This window comes from Macrotis lagotis, chromosome 5 (genome assembly GCF_037893015.1).
Source record: "Macrotis lagotis isolate mMagLag1 chromosome 5, bilby.v1.9.chrom.fasta, whole genome shotgun sequence".
NCBI lineage: Eukaryota > Metazoa > Chordata > Mammalia > Peramelemorphia > Peramelidae > Macrotis > Macrotis lagotis.
Window position 1 is genome coordinate 236949570 of NC_133662.1, and position 27728 is coordinate 236977297.

General features: G+C 38.3%; 1 protein-coding gene across 1 annotated transcript in view; it reads left to right on the forward strand.

Moving 5' to 3' along the window:
• The first annotated feature begins 12877 nt into the window (after window positions 1–12877).
• Window positions 12878–27728, forward strand: part of CRLF3 (cytokine receptor like factor 3) — a 42081-nt gene continuing 27230 nt past the window's right edge. The window contains exons 1-2 of the mRNA XM_074188980.1: window positions 12878–13028; window positions 26610–26817. Coding sequence (XP_074045081.1) covers window positions 12894–13028; window positions 26610–26817 — 343 coding nt within the window. The 5' untranslated portion in view covers window positions 12878–12893. The remainder of the gene's footprint in view (window positions 13029–26609; window positions 26818–27728) is intronic.

The following is a 27728-nucleotide window of genomic DNA, read 5'->3' on the forward strand; positions in this document are numbered from 1 at the left end:
CAAGTCAAAGAGAAAATATTACAAGCAGCCATAAGGACACAATTTAAATATCATGAAGCTGCAGTCAGGATCACACAGGACTTAGTAGCAACTACATTGGAAGCTCATAGGGCTTGGAATATAATATTTCAGAAGGCAAAGGAGCTTAGAATGCAACTGAGAATCAACTACCCAGCAAAACTGAATGTCCTCTTCCAGGGAAAAAGATGGACTTTCAATGAAGCAGGGGAATTTCAAATGTACCTGTTGGGATGGCCAGAGCTGAACAGAAGGTTTGATCTTCAAATATAGGACTCAGGTGAAGCATAGAGAATGGAGGATAAGGGGAAAATATGAAGGAACTTAATGATGATGAGCTACATGTATTCCTGCATAGAAAAATGACACTGGTAATACTCATATGAACCTTCTCATTTCATAGAGTATGTAGGAGCTTTTATAGATGAAGCACAGGAGAAAACTGAATTTGAAGATATATTGTTGTATAAAAATGGAGTCAATAGAAAAAGGGAAATGTAATGGGAGAAAGAAAATGGAGAGGAGGAATAGGCTAAGATATTTCATATAATAAGATTTTTCTTTATTACCATGAGCTATTGCAATGATATGGAAGTGGGGAAGGCTAGTGGGAAATAAGGGAATCTTTGCTCTCATCAGAGGTGGCTAGGATAGGAAACAGCATATATACTCAATGGGGTATAGCCATCTGTAGTAAGAAGGAGAGAAGGTGGAACAGGAGGAAGGGGGGAAATGTGAGTGATGGAGGAGAGGATGGACCATGGGGGTAGAGTGGTCAGATATAACACATTTTCTTTTTTACTTCTTGCAAGGGGCTGGGATTGGATGGCCTGTCCGGGACCATAGGGCCGGGTGGATGCTGGGTAAGGGGTGGTATGTGGGTTTGGGGCCTCTTGGCCCCAGGGCCAGGGATCTGTCTGCTGCGCCACTCAATTACCCTACAGCAGAGACAGAGTGAAAGGAGAGAGAAAATATAGTTCATGGTAGTAGAAAAGTATGAATGGAGGGAGTTGCGATCAGCAGTGACAAAGATGGAAAAATATGGAAGTAACTTTTGTGATAGACTTATCCTAAAGAATGTGATCCACCCACAACAGAGCTGGTGGTGTTGGAACAAAGACTAAAGCACATTTATTATTATTATTATTATTATTATTATTAATTATTATTTTCTGGGGGGTGTTGCAGGGCAAATGGAACTGGGTGGCCTGCTTGGGGCTGCACAGCTGGGTGATTGTTGGGTGTCTGAGGCTGGATTTGGACCTGGGTGCTCCTGGCTCAAGGGCCAGTGATCTGTGTGCCACCCAGCCGCCCCTACTATTATTATTATTGCTATTTTATTTTATTTGGGGTCTTTTTTTTGTTTTTTTAGGGCAATGGGGTTGGGGTGGCTTGCATGGGGTCACACAGCTGGGTGATTGTTGGGTGTCTGGGGCTGGATTTGGGCTCGGGTGCTCCTGGCTCCAGGGCTGGTGTTCCATCTACTGCGCCACCTGGCCATACCTACAATTATTATTATTATTATCATTATTTTTCATTTTAATTTTGATTTTTTCTCTCCCCTTTAATTTATCACTTATGCAGGTCTATATTTTTGCAAGACAAATGGGGTTAAGTGACTTGCCTAAGGCCACACAGCTAGGTAATTATTAAGTGTCTGAGACTGGATTTGAACCCAGGTACCCCTGACTCCAAGGCCAGTGCTCTTATCCACTGCGCCACCTAGCCACCCCTATTTTTACTCTTAAACAAGAATATTTTAGTAATGTATAAAAAACATTATTTGTACAAAATAAGAATAAATAAATAAATGAATGAATGAATGAATGAATAGATAGCTAGATACATAAATAAATAAATAAATAAATAAATGAATGAATGAATGAATAAATAAATGAAGATATTAAAAAAAGAAAGTAGAATCCAGGGGTAAAGCCAAAATGGCAAAGTAAAGGCAGGGACTTACCCAAAATTCCCCCAGACCACTCCAAATACCTTTAAACAATGACTCTACCCAAATTCTGGAGTAGCAGAACACAAATAAAGATTGAGTGAAATAATTTTCCAGGCTAGGACAACTAGGAAGATCCATGGGAAGGGTCTGTTACATCGAGGTTGGAAAGGACCCCGCGGTACAAACCAGGTCACGCAGGAGCGAACCAGCTCCAGCCATCAAGGAATAGATCACAGAGCCCCTGGGTCCCTGAGGGGTGCTTGTGTTGGGTAGTAGTTTCCAGATCTATCAGCCCAGGGATAATCAAGGACAATTGGGAAGGTCCATGGGAAAACTGCCACACCAAAATTCAAGTGGAGCCCAGTCTAGTGCAGACCCCACGGACCAGGAACAGGTCTAGGGAACCACCCAGCCAGGAGTCACCCAACAGCTGCTTCCACAGTGTCCAGCCCATAGGGAGTCAGGGAGATTGCAGAGGTCTCTCTGCTATCCCTGAGGCAGGGCTCTGTGGCTTTGCTCATATTTTGATCCAGGTCCTAATCTGGGGTCCCAGTCTCAAGAAAAGGAGTGGAAGCCTAAAGAAAATTGTGACCTGCAGTAGAGCAAGGATCCTCCTCACAGCTCCAGGGTAGAGAGGAGTACTTGGGGTCATCCACAGACCAGAGCACAGGTTGGGAGAGTGGTGAGAGTCTCTCATAAGACCCTGGAGAATTTGAGAACTTAAAGGTCCCTGGGGGGGTTGTCTGTGAAAACATCTGCAAAATTCTTAAAACCTTGAGACAATGCATTCTTCCCCCTGGAAGGAGAACCACATCTTAACAAAGATCTAAAATCAAGTCATAGGCTGGGAAACCAGGAAGCAACAAATAAAAAAATTCCAATTACAGACAATTCCTTTGGTCACATGGAGGATCAAAACACACACTCAGAAGATAAGAAAGTAAAACTTCTGAATTCAAAGTTTTCAAGAAAAATATGAAATGAACTTAGGTTATAGAAGAACTCTAAAAAGATTTTGAAAATCAAGTAAGGGTGGTAGAGGAAAAATTGGAAACAGAAATGAGAGTGATGCAGGAAAAAAATGAAAACTGAGTCAGCAGCTCAGTGAAGGACATACATAGAAAACATGTTGAAAACCAGTTTAGGTCAAATGGAGAAAGCAGTCCAAAAGGCAAATAAGGAGAAGAATGCCTTTAAAAGCAGAATTGGCTAGATAGAAGAGGAGATAAAAAGCTCTCTGAAGAAAACAACTTCTTCAAATGCAGAATGGAGCTAAAGGAAGCTGATGAATTTGTGAGGAATCAAGAAACAATAAAACAATACCAAAAGAATGAAAAACTAGAAAAAATGTGAAATATCTCTGTGGAAAAACAGCTGACCTGGAAAATAGATCCAGGAGAAACAATTTAATAATTATTGGGCTACTCGAAAATCATAAGTGGGAAAAGAGCCTAGACTTCATTTATAAAGAATTTCTCCAGGGGAGAATTACCCAGATATCCTAGAAGCAGAAGTAAAATAGAAATTGAAAGAATCTATCAATCACCTCTTGAAAGAGATTCCAAAATGAAAAACTGCCAGGAATATTATAGCCAAATTTTAGAAATCCCAAGTCAAGGAGAAAATATTACAAGCATCTAGAAAAAAAACAATTCAAATATTATGAAGCTACAGTCAGGGTTACACAGGATTTGGCAGCTTCTACTTTAAGGGCTCATAGGGCTTGGAATATAATATTCCAGGAGTCAGAAGAGCTTGGATTACAATAGAGAATCAACTGCCCAGCAAAACCAACTGATCATCCTCTTTCAGGGAAAAAGATGGACTTTCAGTGAAACAGGGGAATTTCAAACTTTCCTATTGAAATGACCAGAGCTGAACAGGAAGTTTGATCTACAAGTACAAGACTCAAGTGAACCAAGGGAGGGTCAAAGAGAAGGGTAAATTATGAGGGATTTAATAATGTTGAACTGCTCATATTCCTGCATGGGAGGAAGAAACTGATAACTCATATGAACCTTTTCATTTATTAGGAGTTAGAAGGAGCATATAAAGACATGGCACAGGAGGGAGTTGAATTTGAAGGTATCATATATTAAAAAGATGGAGTTAATGGGTGAAAAAAGGAATATACTGAGAGAAAAGGAAAGAAGAGGTAGAATGAGGTAAATTATTTCACATTTAAAGAGGCAAGAAAAAGCTTTTGCAATGAAGTGAAAGAGGGGGGGAAAGAGTGAGTCTTACTCTCATCAAAATTGGCTCAGAGAGGGAATAACATACACTCTCAACTGGGTATAGAAATCTATCTTACCCTAGAGGAAAGTAGGAGAGGAAAAGGATGGGAGAAAATGAACCAGGGTGTAGGTGATAGAAGAGAGGAAAAATTGTGAGAGAGGGCAGTCAGATACAACACACTTTTGAGAAGGGACAGGGAGAAAGGAGAAAGAGAATAGAATAAATGAGAGTAAAGAGACTAGGACAGAGTAAAATACAGCTAGGAATAGCCATGGTGGGGGAAGGAATGTTGAAGCAACTTCTCTGATGAACTTATGATAAAGAATGCTCTCCATCCCAATAAATAAATAAACAAAATATAAGGAGGATATGAACAATAAGTGTGAGTCATATGATAGAGGGACCAATATCCTAGAAAAGATATGCAAAATGATTTAACTTGTACAAACAATTGTCTTTAAATGGTAATTTTTTTCAAGAACACAATAAATTGTTCTGTGTTATCTAGTATTGTGGCACTTTATAGACAACAAAAAATGACATTTGTAATCATGACCCATTACACTTAAAGGTCTTGAACTGGGGTCATGAAGACTCAGATAGGATTGAAATGATAGAACAAAAACAAAAAGAGTCTTGTTCTGTACACATTAATTTTCAAACTAAAAAAATTTCTACTGGTCAAAATCACTAAAAGATTTCCATTTGTAATCCTAGTCTTAAAATCTTAGCTTTAAAAGCGACTAAAACAAAAAATTAAAATATTAAAAATCAAAAAGTATTATTCAAAATTAACAAAATGAAATAAGTGTAAAAGAGTTTAAATAGTTAAGCTTTCAGTACTTTGAAAGTTTATGGCATTTATACTTCTAGAGTTATTAAAGTTTAAAAGTACTAAAAAAGAAAGAATCAACATATTTATTACAATAAAAAAATCTATTTGAAACAAAGATTCACACAGAATTAAAATAAGGTGATGAACAAAATTTATTATGCTTGAACTGAAAAACTCTTGATCAATTCAATGACCAACCATAATTCCATAAGACTTACGATGAAGCTTGCCACCCACACTCCTGACAGAGAGGTGAGAGATTAATGATACAGAATGAGACATGCCATTTGAATATGGTCAATATAATAATTTGTTTTGCTTGATTATTTATATGAGTTACAAGTTTGTTTTTCTTTTTCATCATCAGAGAGGAAAATAGGCAAAAGTGAAAACTAATGTTTGCTAGTTAACAAAAGGTAAACTAAAATTAAAATCACATAATCTAATCACATCACAGTGATAACTACTGTTATTCTTGGCTAAGAAATTTAGACTCATTAATACTATTAATACTATGAACCTTGTGGAACTACTTTTGATATTTCATCTTGGTTCTGCACTGTGTCCTTCAAAGTCTGAGTCTTTAGGCAAGCTGGTACAGAGACTTGGGTTCTTCTTGTCAAGATTTCATTGTCTTGAAATTTTTTAGAAACCTTTCTTATTGCTGAGTGGAATCAACTCTACCTATTGGACCTAAGACCTCTGGATGTCTTGAACTTTGGAGGAAGGTTTCCTCCAAACCTTGAAAATTTTATACTACTCAGGAAAGTAAACACAAAGTAGAAAGGGAAGCCAGGCAAACACTTACCAGCAGTGACCCTGGGCAAATCACTTCATCCCATTACTAGGATTAAAAAAAAATAGCAGCCAAGGTCCAGATACAAACTGAGGTACCTCAGATCATGTTCCAGATGAAAATGGTCAGAATATGGGGGTGGGGAGGACAGTCTATCCTTTAACCTATTCTTGGGGTATTTAGAAATATCGCATTCTATCTACTATATGACCTAATTAAAACAGAAGATTTCTCTTAACTCATGGATCAATCTGTCTCATCTACTACTATTTTTAAAATTTTATTTAATTTTTATTTTTAATTATATTTTATTTAATAAAAATTATTTAAGGCAATGGGGTCAAGTGGCTTGCCCAAAGTCACACAGCTAGGTAATTATTAAGTGTATGAGGCCAGATTTGAACTCAGGTACTCCTGACTCCAGGGCAGGTGCTCTATCTACTTTGCAACCTAGCCACCCCTGCTTCTCCATTCTTGAAGAAGACCACAACATCAGAGGGGTGATGCCATGACAAGTACATGAATTGGATCTGAGTGTGGGGGTGGGGCTGTGCTAAGTCACCAGCCTCACTTTCTCCTCCAGAATCATCTGGGTCCAATGGCCAGATATGAATCAGGACTGGAGATGGCCCTTGAAGGGAGGCAATTAGGGTTAAGTGACTTTGCTCACAGTCTGCTACAATTATGGGGCAGAGGGAAAACTAAGAGACCCGTCAGGATTTGCTATGTCTTACCAAAATCCCAAGTCCTTTCATCATCTTGTCACCAGGGATTTCACCAATGTTATTAACACACCCAAATGCTGATTCACACATGTGGCTGGTCAGAAGCAGGCAAAACACATTTGAGCATATTTTGTACAACCTATGTGACACTATCAATTATCAAAAAATGTAATGAACCACCTCAGTAGGTAGTGATTGCCCATTCCCCCTCCCAGCACCCAACATCCTTGAAACTTTTTGAATTTACTAGTAATTCATTCACCCTTCTAGATCCCCAAATGTTTCATCTTAATCTCCCCCAAGCAGCCAGAATTGATTATATGTCATCAAAGCAATGCAAAAGTTCATATCCTCAAAACAGAACTCTTGTCACTGATTTCCCAAACTACAACTTCCCAAAGTTTCAGGGAGTTTAGGTTGTGATTTCTTACGATTCTGCTTCCTCAGAGAGCTTATCTGTGTGGCCTTGTAAGTTAGCAGAATATGCAAAAGAAATTTGAGAGGTAGCTTGCCTGGTCATCAGATTCAGGAGCATCTAGTTTTTGTTTGTTTGTTTGGGGGTTTTTTTAGGATTTTACAAAGCAAATGGGGTTAAGTGGCTTGCCCAAGGCCACACAGCTAGGTAAAATGTCTAAGGTCGGATTTGAACTCAGGTACTCCTGACTCCAGGGCTAGTGCTCTATCCACTGTGCCACCTAGCCACCCCAGGAGTATCTAGTTTTGAATGATGTGACATTGCAGTACCAGATATATGAAGCTTTGAAGTCTCACAAATGTAGTTTCTCAGGACTGGAATGGCAAATCAAATTGCAGGGACAAGGAGGAGAGGGGGCATGTTGGCCTTGTAGAAAGAAAAACTCTACTTTGTAGTAGTAGAAATTATGATTCCATATCCATTTGTTTTTGTTTTTGAATTTACATTTTATTCTTTCAATTACATGGTATGAATGTTTTCCAACATTCATCCATTTGCATATTTATATTACACAGTTTTCTACCACCCTCTCTTCCACACCTCTCCCCTCAGTGTCAAACAGTTTGGTAAAAGTTCCACATCCATTTTCTTCTCTTACTCTTGCAGTTATTCAAATCTCTCTCATAAAAAAATAATAGACACAGTAACACGCCCAAATATTACAAAAAAAACAAAATTACAGATGATCAGTTACTAATGTAGGAATTATTTCTGAATTGTGTGTGTGACAATAAAAAAGCAATTAGAGGGCAGCTAGGTGGCGTAGTGGATAAAGCACCGGCCCTGGAGTCAGGAGTACCTGGGTTCAAATCTGATCTCAGAAACTTAATAATTACCTAGTTGTGTGGCCTTGGGCAAGCCACTTAACCCCATTTGCCTTGCAAAAAAAAAAAAACCTTAAAAAAAAGCAGTTAGAATAAAGAATAAAAATCAGATGTGGGTGTGTAAATCAACCAATCAATAAACATTTATTAAGTTAGCCACTGTGCTGGGGGATTCAAAAAGGGAAGAGACAATCCCTGCCTTCAAGGATCTTACAATCCAAAAGGAGAAACATCACTCAAATAAATGCAAAGATAATTATATATTCTCAGGATAAATAGAAAATAATGAACAGAGGGAGGACAGGAGAATTAAGAGGAATTGAAGAAGACTCCCAGTAATAGGTGGGATTTTAGATGGAACTTAAAGGAAACCAGGGAAGTTAACAGTCAGAGTAGAGAATAAATGGAGACAGACAGGGAAAATGCCTGGAACCAAGAGTTGTTTTTGTAGAAGAGTCTGGAAGTCAGCATCATTGGATCCAAAAGTATGACTTGAGTAGTAAGGAAAAGAAGATTGGAAGGACAGAGAATTTTTAATTTGATCCCAGGGGCAATGGGAAGTCACTAGAATTTATTGAGTGACATAGTCTAACCTTCAATATAGGAAAATCATGTTAATGACTGGATGGAAGATGGGTTAGAGGCAGCAGGTGGTAGCTGATTATTGCAATAGTATTAGAGTAAGGAGATGAAATGTTGCAAATGTGAAATCAATGGGTAATAACACTAGATTGGATATGGAGGGTGAGAGAGAGAGTAAAGAGTTGAATATCATTCCTTGGTTGTGAACTTGAAGAACTGGGAAGATGTGTTATTCTCTAATGTAATAGAGATGATGGAGAGGAAAGGATTTAGGGGGAAAGATAATGAGTTCTTTTTTGGACTTGTTGAGTTTAAGATGTCTACTGGACTTTCAGTCTGAGATATTTGAAGGGAAGTTGGAGATGGAAGATGGAAGTTGGCTGAAGGGTTGGAACAGAAAAAGTAGATTTGAGAATTACCTGCAAAGAGATGATGACTAAATCCATGGGAGCTGATGAGATCACCAAGTAAAGTTGTATGGAAGGAGGAAAGAAGTGGACCAAACCATGGGGGGACACCTACCATTAGAAGGTGTGATCTGGAAGAGGATCCAGCAAAGGAGACAGAGGAGGGACCAGTTAGGAGGAGGGAGTAGTTTCAGATAACTTAAGAGAGAAAAGTATCAAGAAAGGGATGGGTGATCGATAGTGTCGAAGGCTGCAAAAGGACAAGGAGAATGAGGACTGAGAAAGGAACAGTGGATTTGGCAACTAAGAGATCATTAGTAATTAAGAGCACTTTTGGTGAGAAAATCAGGTTAAAAGCTAGATTGCAAGGGGTTAAGAAGAAAGTGAAAAGAAAGAAAATGGAGGGGCCGCTAGGTGGCGTAGTGGATAAAGTCAGGAGTACCTGGGTTCAAATCCCTTCTCAGACACTTAATAATGACCTAGCTGTGTGGCCTTGGGCAAGCCACTTAACTCCATTTGCCTTGCAAAAATCTAAAAAAAGAAAAAAAGAAAGTGGAGACAATCTTTTTGAAGTGTTTAGCTACAAAACCCAGAAAAGATGTAGGACAATAGTTAGGTGACTGCAATTTTAAACTAGTTGTTAATGTGATTAAAAGGGAAATGGATAAAACAGAAGACATCAATGCAAATCACCACAGTGGAGAACTCAAGAGAATAGCAACTACCTTGGTGGTTAAAACACTTGACCTCCTTGCCAAGTGAAGAGAAATGGAAGCCAACCATAATACCAGTTAAAGAATATAAATTTGCCTATAAAATATTATGTAGCAAGATGCTAGAAGATGATAAATAGTATTACCTCATAATAAGAAGTAGGACAGAAAAAAAATTGGCAAGAAGCTCAATTAAATAAAGTTATTTTAAAGGCATTTTAAATATATGTAATATTTTATTTTTTAACCTAGTATATATAAAATAGTTTTAAATATCCACTTTTAAAATTTTCTCCCAATTTTTTTCCTATTTATCTTCCTTCCCTCTCATTGAGAAAGCAAGCAATTTAAAATAGATTATATATATATATATATATATATGTATAGTCATGCAAAATATATTTCCATATTAGGTATTTTTTGAAAGGAAACACAGACCAAAAATAATAATTAAACCAGGAAAAATAAAGAAATTTAAAAAGGATGTTTTGCAATACCATTACTGGGTCTATACCCTGAAGAGATTATGAAAAAGAGTAAAAAATAACACTTTTCCAAAAATATTCATAGCAACCCTGTTTATGGTGGCAAAGAATTAGAAATTTAGTGAATGTCCTTTAATTGGGGAAATGGCTTAACAAACTGTGGTATATATATGTCATGGAACACTATTGTTCTATTAGAAACCAGGAGGGATGGGAATTCAGGGAAGCCTGGAGGAATTTGCATGAACTGATGCTGAGTGAGATGAGCAGAACCAGAAAAACACTGTACACCCTAACAGCAACATGGGGGTGATGATCAACCTTGATGGACTTGCTCATTCCATCAGTGCAACAAACAGGGACAATTTTGGGGTATCTGCGATGGAGAATACCATCTGTATCCAGAGAAAGAATTGTGGAATTTGAACAAAGACCAAAGACTATTACCTTTAATTTTAAAAAATTATCTTATTATGTAATTTCACTATCTCTTATACTTTAAGTTTCTTCCTTAAGGATATGATTTCTCTCTCATCACATTCAACTTAGATCAATGTATACCATGGAAATAATGTAAAAGACTAACAGACTGCCTTCTATGGTGGGGGGAGGGAAGTAAGATTAGGGGGGAAATTGTAAAATTCAAAGTAAATAAAATCTTAAAAGTATGCTTTGATCTGCATTCAGACTCCATAAATTCTTTCTCTACAGATGGACAGCATCTTTCATCATGAGGTCTCTAATCTTTGGAACTGGTTTGGATCATTGTATTGCTGAGAATAGCTAAATCATTCACAGTTGATCATTGTACAATACTGCTGTTACTGTGTACAATGTTTTCCATGTTCTGATTATTTTACTTGGCATCAGCTCATGTAATTCTTTAGAGGCTTTTCTGAAATAGAATTCCATCATAATCATATACCACAACATGTTCTGTCACTGATGGCACCTTGAGGATATTTTTCCTGAGGACATTTGAGGATGAAATTGGGAAGGGAATCATGAATAGATGAAAAGTGGAAAAGATCTGTAATGACAGGGGACAGTTAGTTGGTGGAGTGAATAGAGCACTGGGCCATGGAGTCAGGAGGACCTGAGTGAGTTCAAATCCAGCCTCAGACACTTGATAAGTACCTAGTTGTGTGACATTGGGCAAGTCACTTAACCCCATTGCCTTAAATAAATTTTAAAAAATATTTCAATTTAAAAAAAGATCCAAAGCACCAAGTCTAAATGAAAGAAGAATTTCCTTTAGATCAGTAGTGCTTAGCCTGAGGATCTATGAAGTTGAATATTTTGATAATTATTTCAATGTAACTGGTTTTCCTTTGCAATAAATCTTTCATTTTATGCATTTAAAAATATGATTCCAGAAGGGGTTCATAAGCTTTTTCAAATGACAGGACACAGAATTTCCATGACACCAAACTAATGAATATTGTGTGTTAAGTTCTCCTTTCTCTCAGCATCTATTGAGAGACTTACAGTTATTAATCAGGTTGAAAACATACAGGAAAATATCACAAACCAGTGGATAGAACACTGAGCTTGGAATCAGGGAGACTCAGCTTCAGGGGTTCCCATCTGTTCTCAGACACTTATCATTTAACCCTGTTGGCCTCAGGTCTTCACCAGTTAAATGAACTGGAGAAGGCAATGGCAAACTACTCCAGTATCTTTGCCAGAGAAAACCCAAAATGGGGTCATGGAGAGTCAAAATGACTTAAAATGATTGAATAACAACAACTCTTCTGAATATGATATTGTGCTGATGGCATCCAAGAGGTTTCAGATGAGCCATAGAAGGAATCCAGGATCAAGGGGCTGAAGGATGCTGCTGCTGTGGTCCAGGTGTCTCAGGTGTTTATAACGGACCAGCTGGAGTAGGGGTTAGAGATCCTCACCAGAGACATCCCTGCCTAGAAGGATGCTGGTGCTGTGGTTCAGGCATCTCAGGTGTTCATCATGGTGGAGTAAGGGGTAAAGGTTATCTTCAGAGGCTCCCAGCCTGGAAAGGGGATCATGACAACAGTTCTTTGAGCTTGAATAAATAATCCTTACCGTAACTTGAGGGAGAGGCTAATCTTATCCCCATTTTAGGGGCGGCTAGGTGGTGAAGTGGATAGAGCTTGGGCCCTGGAGTGCTTGAACTTGAGTTCAAATCTGAATTCAGACACTTAATACTCAGCCGTGTGACCTTGGGCAAGTCACTTAACCCCACTGCCTTGCAAAAAGACAAAAAAAAAAGTTTGCATCTTATCCCTATTTTAGCAATAAGGAAACCGAGGCCTAAGGCAGTTAAGTGATTCAAAACACTGGGGCAGAATTTGACTCCAGATCCCCCAGGCGCCCTGCCCCCCGCCTCCCTGCCTTGCTGGACAGGGACGGCCAGAGCTGCGGCCTTTGGTGCAGAGAGCTGGGGAGGCCGGGCTCCCCGCCCCTGGACACGGCCGGGCAGCGGCACTGGCGGGGCCCACTGGCTTCCTCTCCCTGAATGTCAAGGTTGCATCAGTTTGGAAATGACCCTGCTCGCCCGGCCCCCGCCGCCCCCGGGAGGGGGCGCTCAAGCACCCGGCTCGAGCCCTCCTCCACTGGCCCTGGCTGCTCCAGTCCATCAAGCCCGCCCGCAGCGTGGCCCGAGGGCTCTGGCCCCGCCCCTGGAGGCGGGGCTGGCGGCCACCGCGGATTGGCCAGGGGCGCGAGGGGCGTGGCCTCCGCCGCGCCGGTGCGCCCCACCCGGCTGTCAATAAAGTTTGTTCGAAAGCCCTCGCGGGGGCGGCGGAGGCCTGACGCTTCCGCCACCGAAGCGGCCGGGCCGGGCCGGGCCGGGGCGGCGGCTGGATGAGAGGGAGGATGGAGCCCGAGCCCGAGCCGGAGCTGCTGCTTCAGGAGGCCCGGGAGAGCATCGAGGCGGCGCAGAGCTACCGACGCGAGCTGGGCCAGCGGCTGCAGGGGCTGCAGGCGGCCCGGAGGCAGGTCCGAGCCCGAGCCTGGGGGGAGGGGAGGGGGAGGGCGCGGGCCGGGGCGGGGCCGGCGGGGGCGGGGCCGGCGAGGCGGCGCGTGAGTGGACGGGGCCGGGGGGCGGGGCCTGGCGGCGGCGTGGGACGGGCCGGAGCGCGCGCCGGGGGCGGGCTCGGGAGACCCGGCGTCCGCGCCAAAATGGGGAGGGTCGTGCGCGACGTGGAACCTGGGGGGAGGCGGCGGGGGGGGCTGGAGCGGATGGCTGCGAGGTGGGGAAGGTGGGGGTGAAGACGGGGATGGGGGTTCAGTGCGACTGGCTTCGTGCCTTTCCTCTTCTCAATTGTAAATTGAGGGGTGGGCCGGCCTCTGAGCCCCCCGTAATTTAAATTTTATTTATTTAAGGCAAATGAGGTTCAGTGGCTTGCCCAGGGCCACACAGCTGGGCAGTTATTAAGTGTCTGAGGGCAGATTTGAACTCGGGTCCTCCTGCCTCCAGGGCCGGTGCTCTATCCACTGTGCCACCCAGCCGCCCCTGAACCCATTTTAACGGGGGCTTCATGTCATCATTTTCCCTGGTTCAAGGTGAAGTATCCAGATACCGAGATCTACAACAGTTCCTCAGGTTGAAAACATAAAGGAAACTATCACAAACCAGATGTGTTCCTCGTTATGGGATGAACACAACTATTAGTGAAGTAAAATCTTCAGAATGAATAGCAACTCTGTTTCCTAACATTGATGCAGGTGGTGATTCACTGTAACTGTATTTTTAGAAAGATTTTATTTATTTTGAGTTTTACAATTTCCCACCATTCTTGCTTCCCTCCCCCCACCCCCACAGAAGGCATGCTGTTAGTTTTTACATTGTTTCCATGGTATACATTGATCTCCCTTGAATGTGATAAGAGAGAAATCAGATCCTTAAGGATGAAACATAAAGTATGAGATAGCAAAATTACATAATAAGATAACGGTTTTTTGCTTTTCTAATTTGAAGGTAATAGGGGCAGCTACACTTAATAATTACCCAGCTGTGTGGCCTTGGGCAAGCTACTTAACCCCATTGCCTTGCAAAACCCTAAAAAAATTAAAAAAAGTAAAAAAAAAAGTAATTTGAAAGTAATAGTCCTTGATCTTTGTCCAGATTCCACAATTTTTTCTTTGGATACAGGTGGTATTCTCCATTGTGTCCTTGATTGTTGCACTGATGAAATAAGCGTGTCCATCAAGGTTGATCATCAACCCCATGTTGCTGTTAGGGTGTACAATATTCTTCTGGTTCTGCTCATCTCAGCATCAGTTCATGCAAATCCTTTCATGCTTCCCTGAATTCCCATCCCTCCTGGTTTCTAATAGAACCATAGTGTTCCATGACATACATATACCACAGTTTGTTCAGCCGTTCCCCATTTAAAGGACATTCGCTTAATTTCCAATTCTTTGCCACCACAAATAGGGCTGCTATAAATATTTTTGTACAAGTGATGTTTTTACCCTTTTTCATCATCTCTTCAGGGTGTAGACCCAGTAGTGGTATTGCTGTAACTGTATTTTTATATAAATGATTATTTTTTGCTTTTGTAAACTATCATCTTTCTCATCCTTATTAGAAGTGTAAATCCAGGGCTGGTAATACCTATATTATTTTAGTAACTGCCTTGGATTAATAATGTAAAATCTCTGAGGTGTAAATCGGTTTTTATATTGTTTTTCTTAGCTTTACCAGTTTTGTAGAGCCAGCATAGAGGGAAAGAAGGAGGGAAAGAAGAAAGGAAGGGGAAAAAAAGGGAAAAAGACCGGAAGGTGTTAAAGGTGTCCTAACAGAAGGGTTTGCAAGATAGTATAGTAAAACTAAACTGAAAAGGGAATTCTGATGTCTTTCCATCAGTCTTCTAAACATAATAGAAGTCTGAAACAAAGATCTCAAGACATTTACAATATAATGTTTACAAACTTCCTCTTGCTTTCATTGGAAATTTTAAGTCCCTTTTTGAAAAATCTTATTTGTCACCATTTGACCAGAATCATACTATGATAACCTTTTATCTGCATATGGTCAATATTTATTCCCAATTAAAAGATAAGTTAAATATTAAAATGCTTCTAACTTGTAACAATTACTTCATGTGGGGGGTGGCTGGGAGGTGCAGTGGATAGATTACCAGCCCTGGAGTCAGGGGGACCAGAGTTCAAATTTGAGCTCAGACCATAATTACCTAGCTGCGTAACCTTGGGCAAGTCACTTAAGCCCCATTGCCTTACCAAAAAAAACCCCAAAACAATTACTTCATGTGGAAGTGATAGCATTTCAAAGTAACTTAGGGTAGTACTTTACTAAATGTATTAATATGTTATTTTCATTTTCATGTATATATTCTTTTTCATCTTAGATACTATGAGCTCTTTTTTTATAATTAAGTCTTGTATTACTCTAGAAAGACTTCATAATGAGCTAATATCTTGCCTGTTTGGGGGTACAATTAGAACATACAGTCCAGTTAGCTCTGTGATGACTTTGCCTTTTGTGGACAGATTATTGCTGTATTTTCCTTTCATGAAGGGACTCTGTGTGTTATTGTAATGCTGGTTAAAACAGTTTCTGTCCCCAAAGCAAATTAGAGTGGATTGTGAATGCTGGTGATGATGCAGGCTTGCACTAGAAAGAATCTTCTATTACTTATTTCAACAAGAGTTTCCTTTTGTTCAGTGATTTTTAAGAGTCAGCCAATTTTATAGCAGTGATCCAAAATGGAAAATTTATAACTTTATGCTAGAAGTAAGGGGAGGACTCTTCTACAAATTTGATTTAACTCTCAATAAATTTTATTTTTTCTTGGTAAGGTTTTTCTTTTTTGTCTGCATCTTGGTAATCTTATGAAGTTTCTCATAAGTGAAATAATGATTTTTTGAGAGTTGTTTATGTAAATGGAAGTTTAGAATGAATAAAATACTTTGAATGTTTCTGTCAAAAACAAACAAAACTTTCAACATGTAGCAAGCAGCTTCTACACTTGTGGTTAGATTGGTGCCCTGCCCAGATAAAAGGAAGTTCTGTGTAGTGGATAGGAGTGTCACTAAAAGCCAAAAATAAGTTTGTTTTCAAGAAACTCTATCACGTTTACCACTCTCCTTACTTAAGTGGAGGTGAAATTTTTAAGAAAAATTCTTAGCTTTCTGAAATCCTTGGTGATGAGATAAAATTTCAAAATAAATGGCCTCCCATTTTCTTTGGCGATCACTTAGTTTGTCACTTAAAGGAAGAATCTACCAGTTTTATAATGATGTGAAATGGTCACTTCCTTAGAGTTTTTCAGTGCTATTTATATTCTTGTGGTGTTGGTTTTTACATTTGTGTGTGATCCAAATACTATGACTTGGTCTTCTAAGACTTCTTATATGTAATACATGTTATCCCTTTAAAACATCATCGTGCATTGTTGCTCTTATTCACCAAGGTTCAGTGCTTTGAATAAGTAAATAAGTAAGTTGAAAATGGGTTATAAGTCCATAAAAGTGGATCAGTATATAAAGAGAACCGGAGTTATTATAGTTCTTTGTATATCATAACATATCTAACATTTAATCATTTAACATATGAGGTCATCTGTGGAAATTTGTCTTTTAAAAATGATTTTTTTCCTTTCTATCTTTAATTTCCTTCAATTTTTAATAAATACTTTTTGCAATGATATTGTAAAATTTCTCTCTTGCAGTTTTGGCCAGGTTCTTTTTAGATGATCATTCCCAATGGACAGCAGAACATTTCTTACTAGCAAGACTGAGTCAGACAGGCTTCACTACAGAATTCTAAGCCCAATTATGTTAGAGAAACTAGGGCAGGATAGTCTTCATTCCTCATCCAGGAAAATAAGGCTACAGTCGGCACTTTTAACCCATACTTACCCTTTCTGTTAGAATATACAAGGGTAGCATGCATTGATAGTTACAGTGTGTATGCAAAAGGATCCTAGGACCAAGGGAATCCCAATGTTAGGAAGTCCATTTTGATACTATGGGACATGCTAGTTTAGCTGTGCAACATAGGATTACAAAGTGCCCATCATACCACAGGATTAGAGGGTCATGTAAGTAGCAAGCTCATTTTGCAGTAAACTACTATTTTGCCTTTTAGTTCATCCTATTTCCACAAATAAATAAGAGGTAACATAGTAAATCTGGCCTTCTTTAGATAACAATCACAAGAATAATTCACATTTATATATTGCTTTAAGGTTTATAAAGTGGTTTTCTTGGGGGGGGGCTAGGTGGCACAGTGGATAGAGCACCGGCCCTGGACTCAGGAGGACCTGAGTTCAAATGCGGGCCCCAGACACTTAATAATTACCTAGCTGTGTAGCCTTGGGCAAGTCACTTAACCCCATTGCCTTGCAAAAATCTTTAAAAAAAAAGTGGTTTTTCTCACCACCCAACCCTGTGGAGTCAGTAGTGCAGCTATTATAATCACCATTAATAAACCTTTGAAAAGTAGATTTCCATAATTGATTTTTTTCAAATTAAAAGACATTATGCAGGTTGGCTGTGGAGTCAAGAAAGTGCCAGAGGAGGTGTACCTCTGTAGCCACTGGTTACTTGAGTTTGGTTCTGCCTATGAGGACTCATTATTCAGACTTGGGAAAGCAAGGGTGGAAATGAAACAAAAATTTATTTAAAAGGTTACAAGACATAGGAAGTGATAGGGAGAGAGATAGAAATAGAGATAAAACAACAGCCAAGTTATCTGGACCACAGGTCAGAGAAGAATGCTGCCCTGAGCCCTAGTCCAATCCAGGTTTTTAAGTCTTGCTTCTCATCCAGAGGGCAAAAGGTGAACGTCCTTCTGGACCTGGAATTAGGTAGAGGGTAAAGCCAAATTTTACATTAAACAATCAATGGTACATCAAGAATGGGGGGGGGGGTCTCCACCTAAGCAGCTTTTAAGATTACAGTTGTTTCTGTAACAATCATAATTCTCTACTTCTAGCCAATTTACATCTCAAGAGTAGGTGGTAATCAACTTACTTCTCTTCTCAATTTCTACATTCACAATTCTCTTCATCTTTCCCCTGTACCACCTCCTTTTGACCAAATTAAAATATTCTGTTTCACTCCTGGCTGGGTTTTTTTTTTAAGTGTTTATGTAATAATAGTATTTGTATATTAAAGTTTGCAAAGTGTTTTAAATATGCCATCTTAACTGAAGGTGAGAGAGGTTTGATCCGATTTGTCCAATTTCACCCAGCTAAAAATGTGTCTAAGGGCAAATTTGAACTCAGGGTTTCTTAATTCTCACTTTATACACTATACTGCCTAGCTACTATTAATAAAATACAACATTAAATATTTGGTTGGGAAATGATTTTGTGTAAGCATGATTTAAAGTTGATGAGGATCTTGACTTGAGTTTTGTAGCCTAAATATCTCTATCTTTACCTCCAAGGAATGTTAAATAAAACTAGGGTGATGATTACTGAGCAATGTGTAGGAGTAAGGCCAAAATCCCTCTGATTTTCTGGTTGAAGAAAATATACATGGAAATAAGGCTATTTTCACAGTTTAACAGTCGGGTATTTTTATTAATTGAGGTTAGAAGACTACAGACTGTCAAATCCAGCCTCAGACACTTCATAATTACACAGCTGTGTGGCCTTGGGTAAACCACTTGACCCCATTTCCCTTGCAAAAAAAAAACAAACCAAAAAAAAAGAAGAGGACAGTCTTAGATAACTAGAAGTTGAAAATATAGATAGAATATTCAAGCTTGAAATCTAACAAGATCTTCCAAATACAAGTAGATGGAATAATATTAATATAGCCATCTGAGGTTAGCACAGTTAAAGAAGATAATTAGAGGCAAGCACTTTGAATTTTATAAAGGCATTATCCTTACCCAAACCTTTTCTGTAAGAAAGACTGTGCTCCAGTGGAAGATACTTTGGATTTGACATTTGAATCACTAGTTAGTTGGATGATGGTGGTCAAATTGCCCTATCTGATCTTTATGAGGATGGTGGTGAGGTGGGGGCAAGAGAGAAGGGGGAGAGAACAGGGATTGAAATTCTCCATGCAGCAGTTCTCTCCTTTGTCCTGATGAATTTTATGTCTCTTCCTTCCCAGTGGGTACTCTTTTGCCATTTTTTAGGTCTTCTCAGTTCTAAAAGATCAAGAAACTGGCTACCTCTCTTTTTAGACTGCCATACTTCTAGAAAGAGGAGTCTTCATTTACCTACTCTATTTCCTTCTTAGTTATTCTTTCAGGTCCTAGAAATCTGAATCCCACACTTTGCATCCTTTTCTTCACCACTATATTGAAATTGTTTTCTCTAGGATTATTAAAATAATCAAATTTTGTAATTTAATTTTGGCCTTTTTCACTTCTTGACCTCATTCTTTTGGGGGAGGGTGCAAGGCAATGAGATTAAGTGACTTGCCCAAGGTCACATAGCTAGGCAGTCATTAAATTTCTGAGGACAGATTTGAACTCAGATCCTCCTGACTCCAGGACCAGTTCTCTAACCACTGAGCCACCCTCTTGATCTCATTCTTTTTTTCAGGTTGTTTTTTTTTTTTTTTTTTGCAAGGCAAATGGGGTTAAGTGGCTTGCCCAAGGCTACACAGCTAGGTAATCATTAAGTGTCTGAGGTTGGATTTGAACTCAGGTACTCCTTAGTCCAGGTCTGGTGCTCTATCCACTGCGTCACCTAGCCACCCCGATCTCATTCTTAAAACTTACTTCTCCCCTAGCTTCTTTGGCTCATTTGGGGGGAATTTTTTTTTTATTGTTCCTTTCCTATTTTTCTTCAGTGACTCTTGTTCTTTCTCCTTTCCCCTGAAGGGACATCTTCCTACAGGCTGTCTGGTTCACATTTTTTATTCACACTCTCTTGGCAATTTCATATATTCCCATGGCTTTAGTTATTGTTGCTAAATAACTCCCAACTTTACATCTTCTGATCAAAGTAAGATTTCTGTCCTTTGTGTTGTATATTTCCTCCTATGGTAATTTCTTCTACTTTCATGACTTCATCTATTTTTATTATAAGAATGATTCTAAGTTCTGCCCATCTGCAGTCCTGACCTCTCTGTGAAGGCTCTAAAGCATTTCTGGCTGACTGCCAGGCATCTTGACCTGTTATAACTTCAAACTGAATGTGTGACCAAGGGAGGCTCTAAAAGCCTGGGTAATCCAATCATTCTCTTCCTTTTTTGATTGGCCAGTATCTAAAACCCAACTCATCTCTGATAAATAGTTCCTTCTGAATTACCTTTTTTTTTTAATCTCAATAGTATTTCTATTCTCTCACCCAGGCTGAAAATCTTGGTCATTGATGCTTTCTTCCCCCCTCCCCCCACTTCCTCTCATTCTAATCAACTTTCAAGATCTGCCCAGCTTCTCCTTTACTTTGTCTAGTCTCTCTTCTTCTGAAATGTCTGCTATGACCATTGTTTGCACTTTATTTATGTCCTCATTTCCACCTACCGGGACTAATTGTTATCTCCTTTCCAGTCTATCTTTGTACCTTGGTCTTCCATAGTAATAGTCCTAAACAGCTTTGAACACATAGTTTCTTTGTCCAGAATTTTATAATAGAATGACTTCCCACTATCAGTAAACAGAATAAAGTACAGTCTTTATTGCTTCTTCATTTTTCTTATTCTCATAGTACCTTAACACAAGGCTTGCACGTAGTAGGTGCTCTGCATGTATTTGAATGCATAGAATTAATAGTAATATTTGTGGCATAAAAACAAAAATAAAAACCACTGATAACCTAAAAATCAGTTTGGGGAATTTTTAGCAACAAAGTCCATGGTGGGGGGCGGCTAGGTGGTGCAGTGGATAGAGCACCAGCCCTGGAGTCAGGAGTACCTGAATTCAAATCTGGCCTCAGACACTTAATAATTACCTAGCTATGTGGCCTTGGGCAAGTCACTTAACCCCATTGCCTTGCAAAAACCTTAAAAAAGAAAAAAAAGTCCATGGTGGCTATTAGTTGTAGTCATCTTAGCAGGGAAATTTCATATATTCTTATCCAACAATCAGCAAGCATTTAATGTATCCCAGGGGTGTTTGTGTTTCCTGGATGATGCATATTCAAAAAAAATTAAACAATCCCCACTTTCCAGGCATATTTAAGTAATATATAAATACAGAGCTGCTAAATAGAAGATAGTTTGGAAAGAAATCAGGAAAGGGTTTTTTGGTAGAAGGGGGTGCTAGCCTTTCACACATTTTAGTATTAAGATATGTATTTGATGACCTCAGTGTTTTTCTGAACTTATCATATTTTAAGCTTAAAAAAACCCAACCCAAATGATTTCAATTGGATTAGATCCCGTACATTAGAAACTTTGTAAACTTGATTTAATGTTCTATGTTACTGGAGAGGTTTTAGTGGAAAGTTGGAACAAAACATAGGAGTAGTCAATTTTAAAAATGTTAATTGCAATTTTTTTTGTGATTCATTTGAGAACTCTCAGCCTTTGGGCAGTTCTTAGTTTCTAATTTTTCCCCCCTTTCATTGTTAATGCCTCCTAAAGACAAATGCCAATTTAATTGTAGTAGGTCATATTCTGTAGAGTGCTTTAAAGTTGACATACAAAGTGTCATTCTTAAAGCAGTCCTATGGAGTAAGTAGTACAAGTTGAAGAAAAACTTTTTTTTTCCTCCTCACAATGAAAAAGAAGAAAGAAAAAACAATCCTTAAAACAAATAAGCATCATCAAGCAAAACCCATTCTAACATTGTCCTTGTCCAAAAATATGTCTCATTTTGCATCTTGAGTCTGTCATCTTTCTTTCAGTATGCTTCCTTATTTGTATTCTAGAATCATGAGTGGTCATACATTGATCAGGGCTCTCAGAGTGTTGCTTAATTTTTTTTTAAGAGTTTTTTTTTACAGTATAAACTGTTTCTCTGATTTAGCCAGTTTTTCTGCATCAGTTCAAACTTCAAGTTCATACATTGAGTTTTCCATGGTTCCCTGAAACCACTTTCCACATTTCTTATGGCGCAAATGGTATTTACACTTCTAGATCATCATTTGTTCAGCCATTTCCTATCTGGTGGTTACTCCCTTTATTTCCAGTTATTTGCCACTATGAAACAAGTCCTTTAAATATTTTTGTCTACATGGGTCTTTTCCCTCTCTGTTGTTGTCTTCTGGGTAGTAGAGATATCACTGGGTCAAAGGATATGTTCAGTTTAGTGATACCAGGAATACACTTCCAAATTTGTGCAAGGGTTATTTTTCCAGTTTTATAGTTAAAGGAACTGAGCCTCAGAGAGTGACGTGCCCCAAGTCACACAGCCTCAAACTGTCAGTCTTATGATTTGAAGACATGAAACCATATACTTTTCTGGACTGGCCAGGAATTCTGGGGGCTACAGGGACTAGCAGGGGCTACAGGGACAATTCATTTTCCAATTTTTTAGACATTTTGGACATTTCTTAGTCACTTTTCACATATATATATATATATATATATATATATATATATATATATATATATATCTTGAAGCATATATAGGCTTGTAGATTTTTAAGAATGGACCTTTGAGCTGATCGGTTCTATTCTCTCTGTTTTATAAAGAAGAACTCTTGAGGCCCTAGAGAGCTTATGTGATTTGCCTAAGACCACATAGGCAAGTAAAAGAGCAGAGGTTCATACTAGATCTACTGACTTACCCCTGTGTCACAGGGTTCTGATCTGTCATTTAATGGCATCCTTTTACTTTAGTTTCTGAATCAAGTTTCAAGTTTCTACTAATCTTGAAATAAGGTGAATTATAAAGAGTGAACATTCCTAGAAGAGGTTTTATGGCATGGTTTCTTAGTTTTATATTATGGATTTCTTGGACAGTCTAGAGAAGTCAGAAGGTGTTTTTAAATGCAGAAAACAAAAGAGATATTATAAAAGATTAAGAGCCCTTGCTAGAAGACTCATTCCCTATTTTTGTTTGAGGCTAATAAATGCTTTTAAAAAATAAAAGTCTGTTAAAGTTGGTCAGCACTTTTTAATGAGCTTCACAAAACCCAAGTTAAAAAAAAACATTGATATGGTTGCGCTGCTGTATACCAGAGATGTCAAACATGACTGGTTAAAATTGGGAAATATTTAACAAAATACTTAAAAATACATCAAAACTCAGATAATATTAATATGATTTTCTTAATCGTTATGACCCCAAGGATTCTTATATATGATTTAATGATTTCCATTTCAATTTGAGTTTGACACCACTGCTATACACTGTAATATTGGAGGAAAAGGATATTTGTTCCAAGTCCGTGTTTAATTCTCTAGTAGTATATGGACTGCTAAATCTGAAGTAGGATTTCAGGAAGTGAGGGGCTTAGTGTATATTCCCTCATCCCTAGTTTTTGTGGGTTGTTTTTTTTTTTGCTGATCTGTATCCATGTACTTCCTTTTTTTAGGTATTAAAAGAAAAACAAAGATACGTGTAGCTTCTATAGTAGTTGAAGAGCTTTTGAATTCTTTCTGAAAAGGAAACTGACTTTACTTAACTGAGGTACTTCCTATATGCACTGTATCCGTTGCTTGTAATGTTCTAGCAACGTCTTTTGTGGGCTGCTTACTGCAGAATTTCCTGCGGCATGATAGAAGTAAAAATTATAAATGTAAAAAAAATTTAAATTTTAAATATAATTTGAACCATAAGTGGATTATGTTACTACTTTTCTCCATGTTTTCTTTTCTCTGATTTTTAAAAATAAATTCTTACAACTATACAATAAACCAAACTAAATACATGAAATCTGTTGCTTCAGCATGGTTTGTTTGATGCTTTAATTTACTTCATAGCTGTATTTTGATAAAAATGATAAATTAAAATTCTATTTTGCCAATCTCAACTTTTGTTTCACATATACCTCATTCTGATGTTTTTCTTTAGATGTCTTTTCTTGATCATTAAAAACTAGTGAACCTGAAAAGGAACACAAATATAACTGACAATAGTGGAGTTTCACTTTTAACATAACAAAACTTGCAAAATCTAGTTTGCACTTGTTTTAATTTGTGTAATCCTGTTTGTCTCCTACTTCCAGGGGAGATCCTATATTGAATGAGATGGTGCAAATTTTGTGTTAAATGAATTCTTTCTTTAATATTTTGGGAAATACTGTAGTTAGATTTGTTTTAAATAGTTGTATAGGTCAGAAACATTTTCTTGACATCTTTTATTTGTGAAATTGGCCTTTAATTTACTTTGTCCATTCTTCTGTGGGCCTCCTGGGATTGAAAATTAATATCTAGTTTGTGGTTATCCAAGCAGAAGGACTTTTTATTTATATGAGATGATTTCTGTATTGTGGCTTTTAATTCTCTCTTCAATGTTCTTTGTAAGTTTTTTAATTAGAAAAGAATTCCTAATCTATGCGATTTTTTCTTTCAAAATAAATTTTATGATTGCTTTGTTTTGACATCTCCTGTATTTATCCCCCCTAAAATTATTCTATATAATAATTTTTTTTTTGGTTTTTGCAAGGCAGTGGGTTAAGTGGCTTGCCCAAGGCCACACAGCTAGGTAATTATTAAATGTCTGAGATCGGATTTGAACTCAGGTCCTCCTGAGTCCAGGGCCAGTGCTCTATCCACTGCGCCACCTAGCCACCTCAAGAATTTTTTAAAAGAAGAAACAAAGATGGAGTGGCTAGGTGGCGCAGTGGATAGAGCACTGGCCCTGGAGTCAGGAGTGTAGGAGTTCAAATCCACCCTCAGTCACTTAGTAATTAACTAGCTGTGTGACCTTGGCAAGCCACTTAACCCCATTTGCCTTGCAAAAGCCAAAAAAAAGAAGAAAAAGAAACAAAGAGGAAGAAAAGAGGGGGAAAATCGACAAAATCTGATTCATTAATAAAAATTTGACTCACATCATATTCAACTGAGATCAATGTATAACATGGAACCAATGTAAAGACTAACAGACTACTTTCTGTGGGGGGTGGGAAGCAAGAATGAGGGGAAAATTATAAAACTCAAAATAAATAAAATCTTGTATGAATTTTTTTTTTGCAAGGCAATGGGTTTAAGTGGCTTGCACAAGGTCAAACCAGCTAGGTAATTATTATGTGTCTGAGGCCGGATTTGAACTCAGGTACTCCTGACTCCAAGGCCGTGTTCTATCCACTGTGCCACCTAGCTGCCCTAAAATCTTTCTTAAAAAAAAATTTGACTCAACATTTTACACTTGTGGACTTCTTCCCCAGTTCTCACTCTCTTCAAATGAGTAGGGGGAAAGTTTCCTGTCATATCTCTTCTTTTGGGCCACACTACATTTTTTGTAATTTTGTAGTATATATTTTCAAACAGTTTTGTAATTATAGTCATTGTGTGTCATTTTCCATCAGGTCATGTGAGTTTTTCCACTCTTATCTATATTAAGCATATTTGTCATTTCTTACAACACAGTGATATTTCATTGCACACTTGTGCAATTTTTCCCCAACAGAATTTATTTAATAACAAACTAAGGAAAATAAAACTATTGCCTACTTTAGTCAACAAGTAATCTAGTTTCTTTAGACAAATAGAGTTCATGAAATAAGGAATAAGGTATATAAATAAAAAAGATAGTCTGGAACCAGATTGTGAAGACTCTTAAATGTTAAAGGAGTTTATGTTTGATCCTAGATATAATAGGGAGTTATTGACATTTATTGATTAGAAAAATAATGTCATGCCTCTGATTTAAGAATATCACTTTTAGGGGCAGCTAGGTGGCACAGTGGATAGAATACCAGCCCTGGAGTCAGGAGTACCTGAGTTCAAATCTGGCCTCAGACACTTAAAGAGTGGAGAGATTAGAATCAGGAATACTATTAGGATCTCTGTTGTTCAATTGACAAATGATGAGGGCCTGCTGTATGAATAGGAATGGTTAATTTGCCAAGACTTGGCATTAGAGCCGATATATGGGGTGAGGGAGAGTAAGAAGCCAAAGATTGCTCAAAGTTTATAAAATTGGGTGATGAGATATAGCAAGGAAGTTCAGAAGAGGGGTGAAGTTTTGGAGAAAGATAAGTTCTTTTTTCGACATATGTAATTGGACTTGAAAAATTGGAGCTTTAAAAGTTTACGTATCACTTAACATATTATCATTTTGATCCTCATAGTAAATCTGTGGTACTACATTATACCCATTTTTTAGATGAATATATGGTCTCTTAGAATAATTGTTATTCACATTCAATTTTAATCAATGCATAGCATAGAAACAATGTAAAGATTATCAGATTGCCTTCTGTGGGAGGGGAATATTATAAAATTCAAAACCTTACCAAAAATGATAGGTAGAAACCATTATTGTATATAATTGGAAAACAAACAAAATATATAGTTTTCAAAAAGAATAATTGTTTTTTCTTTTCCCAAAGTCACACTAGGAAGTTTCAGAACCAGTACTTGAACCCAAGTTCAAGTGGTAGTGTCCAGATGATAACTAAGCAGGACTCTAGAATTATCACTAGTTGTGATCTCTCAGAATCCATTTAGTGCTATATGATCATATGGACATATAGTTTTATTATGGTCTTTTTTAGAAGTTCTGATTTCCCAATTTTTGTGTCTTTTCAGATCAAAGAGAGTGCCTCACAGACAAGGGATGTCCTCAGGCAACATTTTAATGATCTAAAGGGAACCCTAAGGAAGCTCTTGGATGAACGTTTAGTGTCACTGTTGCAAGAAGTGGACACCATTGAGCAGGATACCATCAAGCCAATAGATGACTGTCAGAAACTCATAGAGCATGGAGTCAGTACTGCCGAAGATTTAGTCCGTGAAGGTAGGAACCTGGGATCCTGTCAAATTTTTGAAATCTGAAATCTGAAGAGAGGGGCATATGTACACGTGTCTGTAAGAATTATGACATCGTAGCAATTTGTCTGAGTTCAACAAACTTTTTCCAATTTTGATGGTTTTGTAAGATATTCCTGATCATCTTTTTAAAAGCTCCTTGTGTAATTCAGAATGACAGATGTACAGGAATGTCCTTGCCTTAGATTAGATTCAAAGAATGACCTGTAAACAAGAAGCACAGCTAGTTTCAGACTTTTCCTTGCTCAGTGAAGCACAGCTAATGATTTTAAGTTCTCTAGTACTGTTGGAAGGGCCTCTAGAGGCCATCTTGCTGTTACCTTGATTTTCAGTAAGTAGCCTGAAGCCCAGAGAGGGTACTGTGACCCAGAGAGGATCACAGAGTAGGCAAGTATCAAAGGGCCCACGAAAGGCTCTCAAAACTCATTCTGTTTTCCATTACAAAATATCTCACCAGTCTTGTAAATAATAGTAGCTCATAAATGAATTCTTCAAGCTTACATATCAAAGACCTGTAAGCGAGGTAGAAGAAGTAGGAGGTATAAGGGGTGGATCTGTGATTTCATTGGTGTAGAGAATTCTGGACACTTTTTTCTACAACTTAAGAGTCTTCTAGAATTGCCCAGAACTAGAAGAAGCTAAGAGTTGTTCCTCAGGCAGCACTTGAATTCAAGTTCATTGGGAGGAACCTCCAAGGCCCACTCTCTCACCACACTGCAAGGGGTAGGATTCCTATTTTCATGTCAGGGAAATGAAACCCAGGGACTTGCCCATGACTTCACACCAGCAAAGAGGAGAGCCAGAACTTGAGTCTAGGTCTTCTGATTGTAATTCTGTTTTTTTTTTTTTGGCTTACCTGCTTTTGACCTAGAGATCATT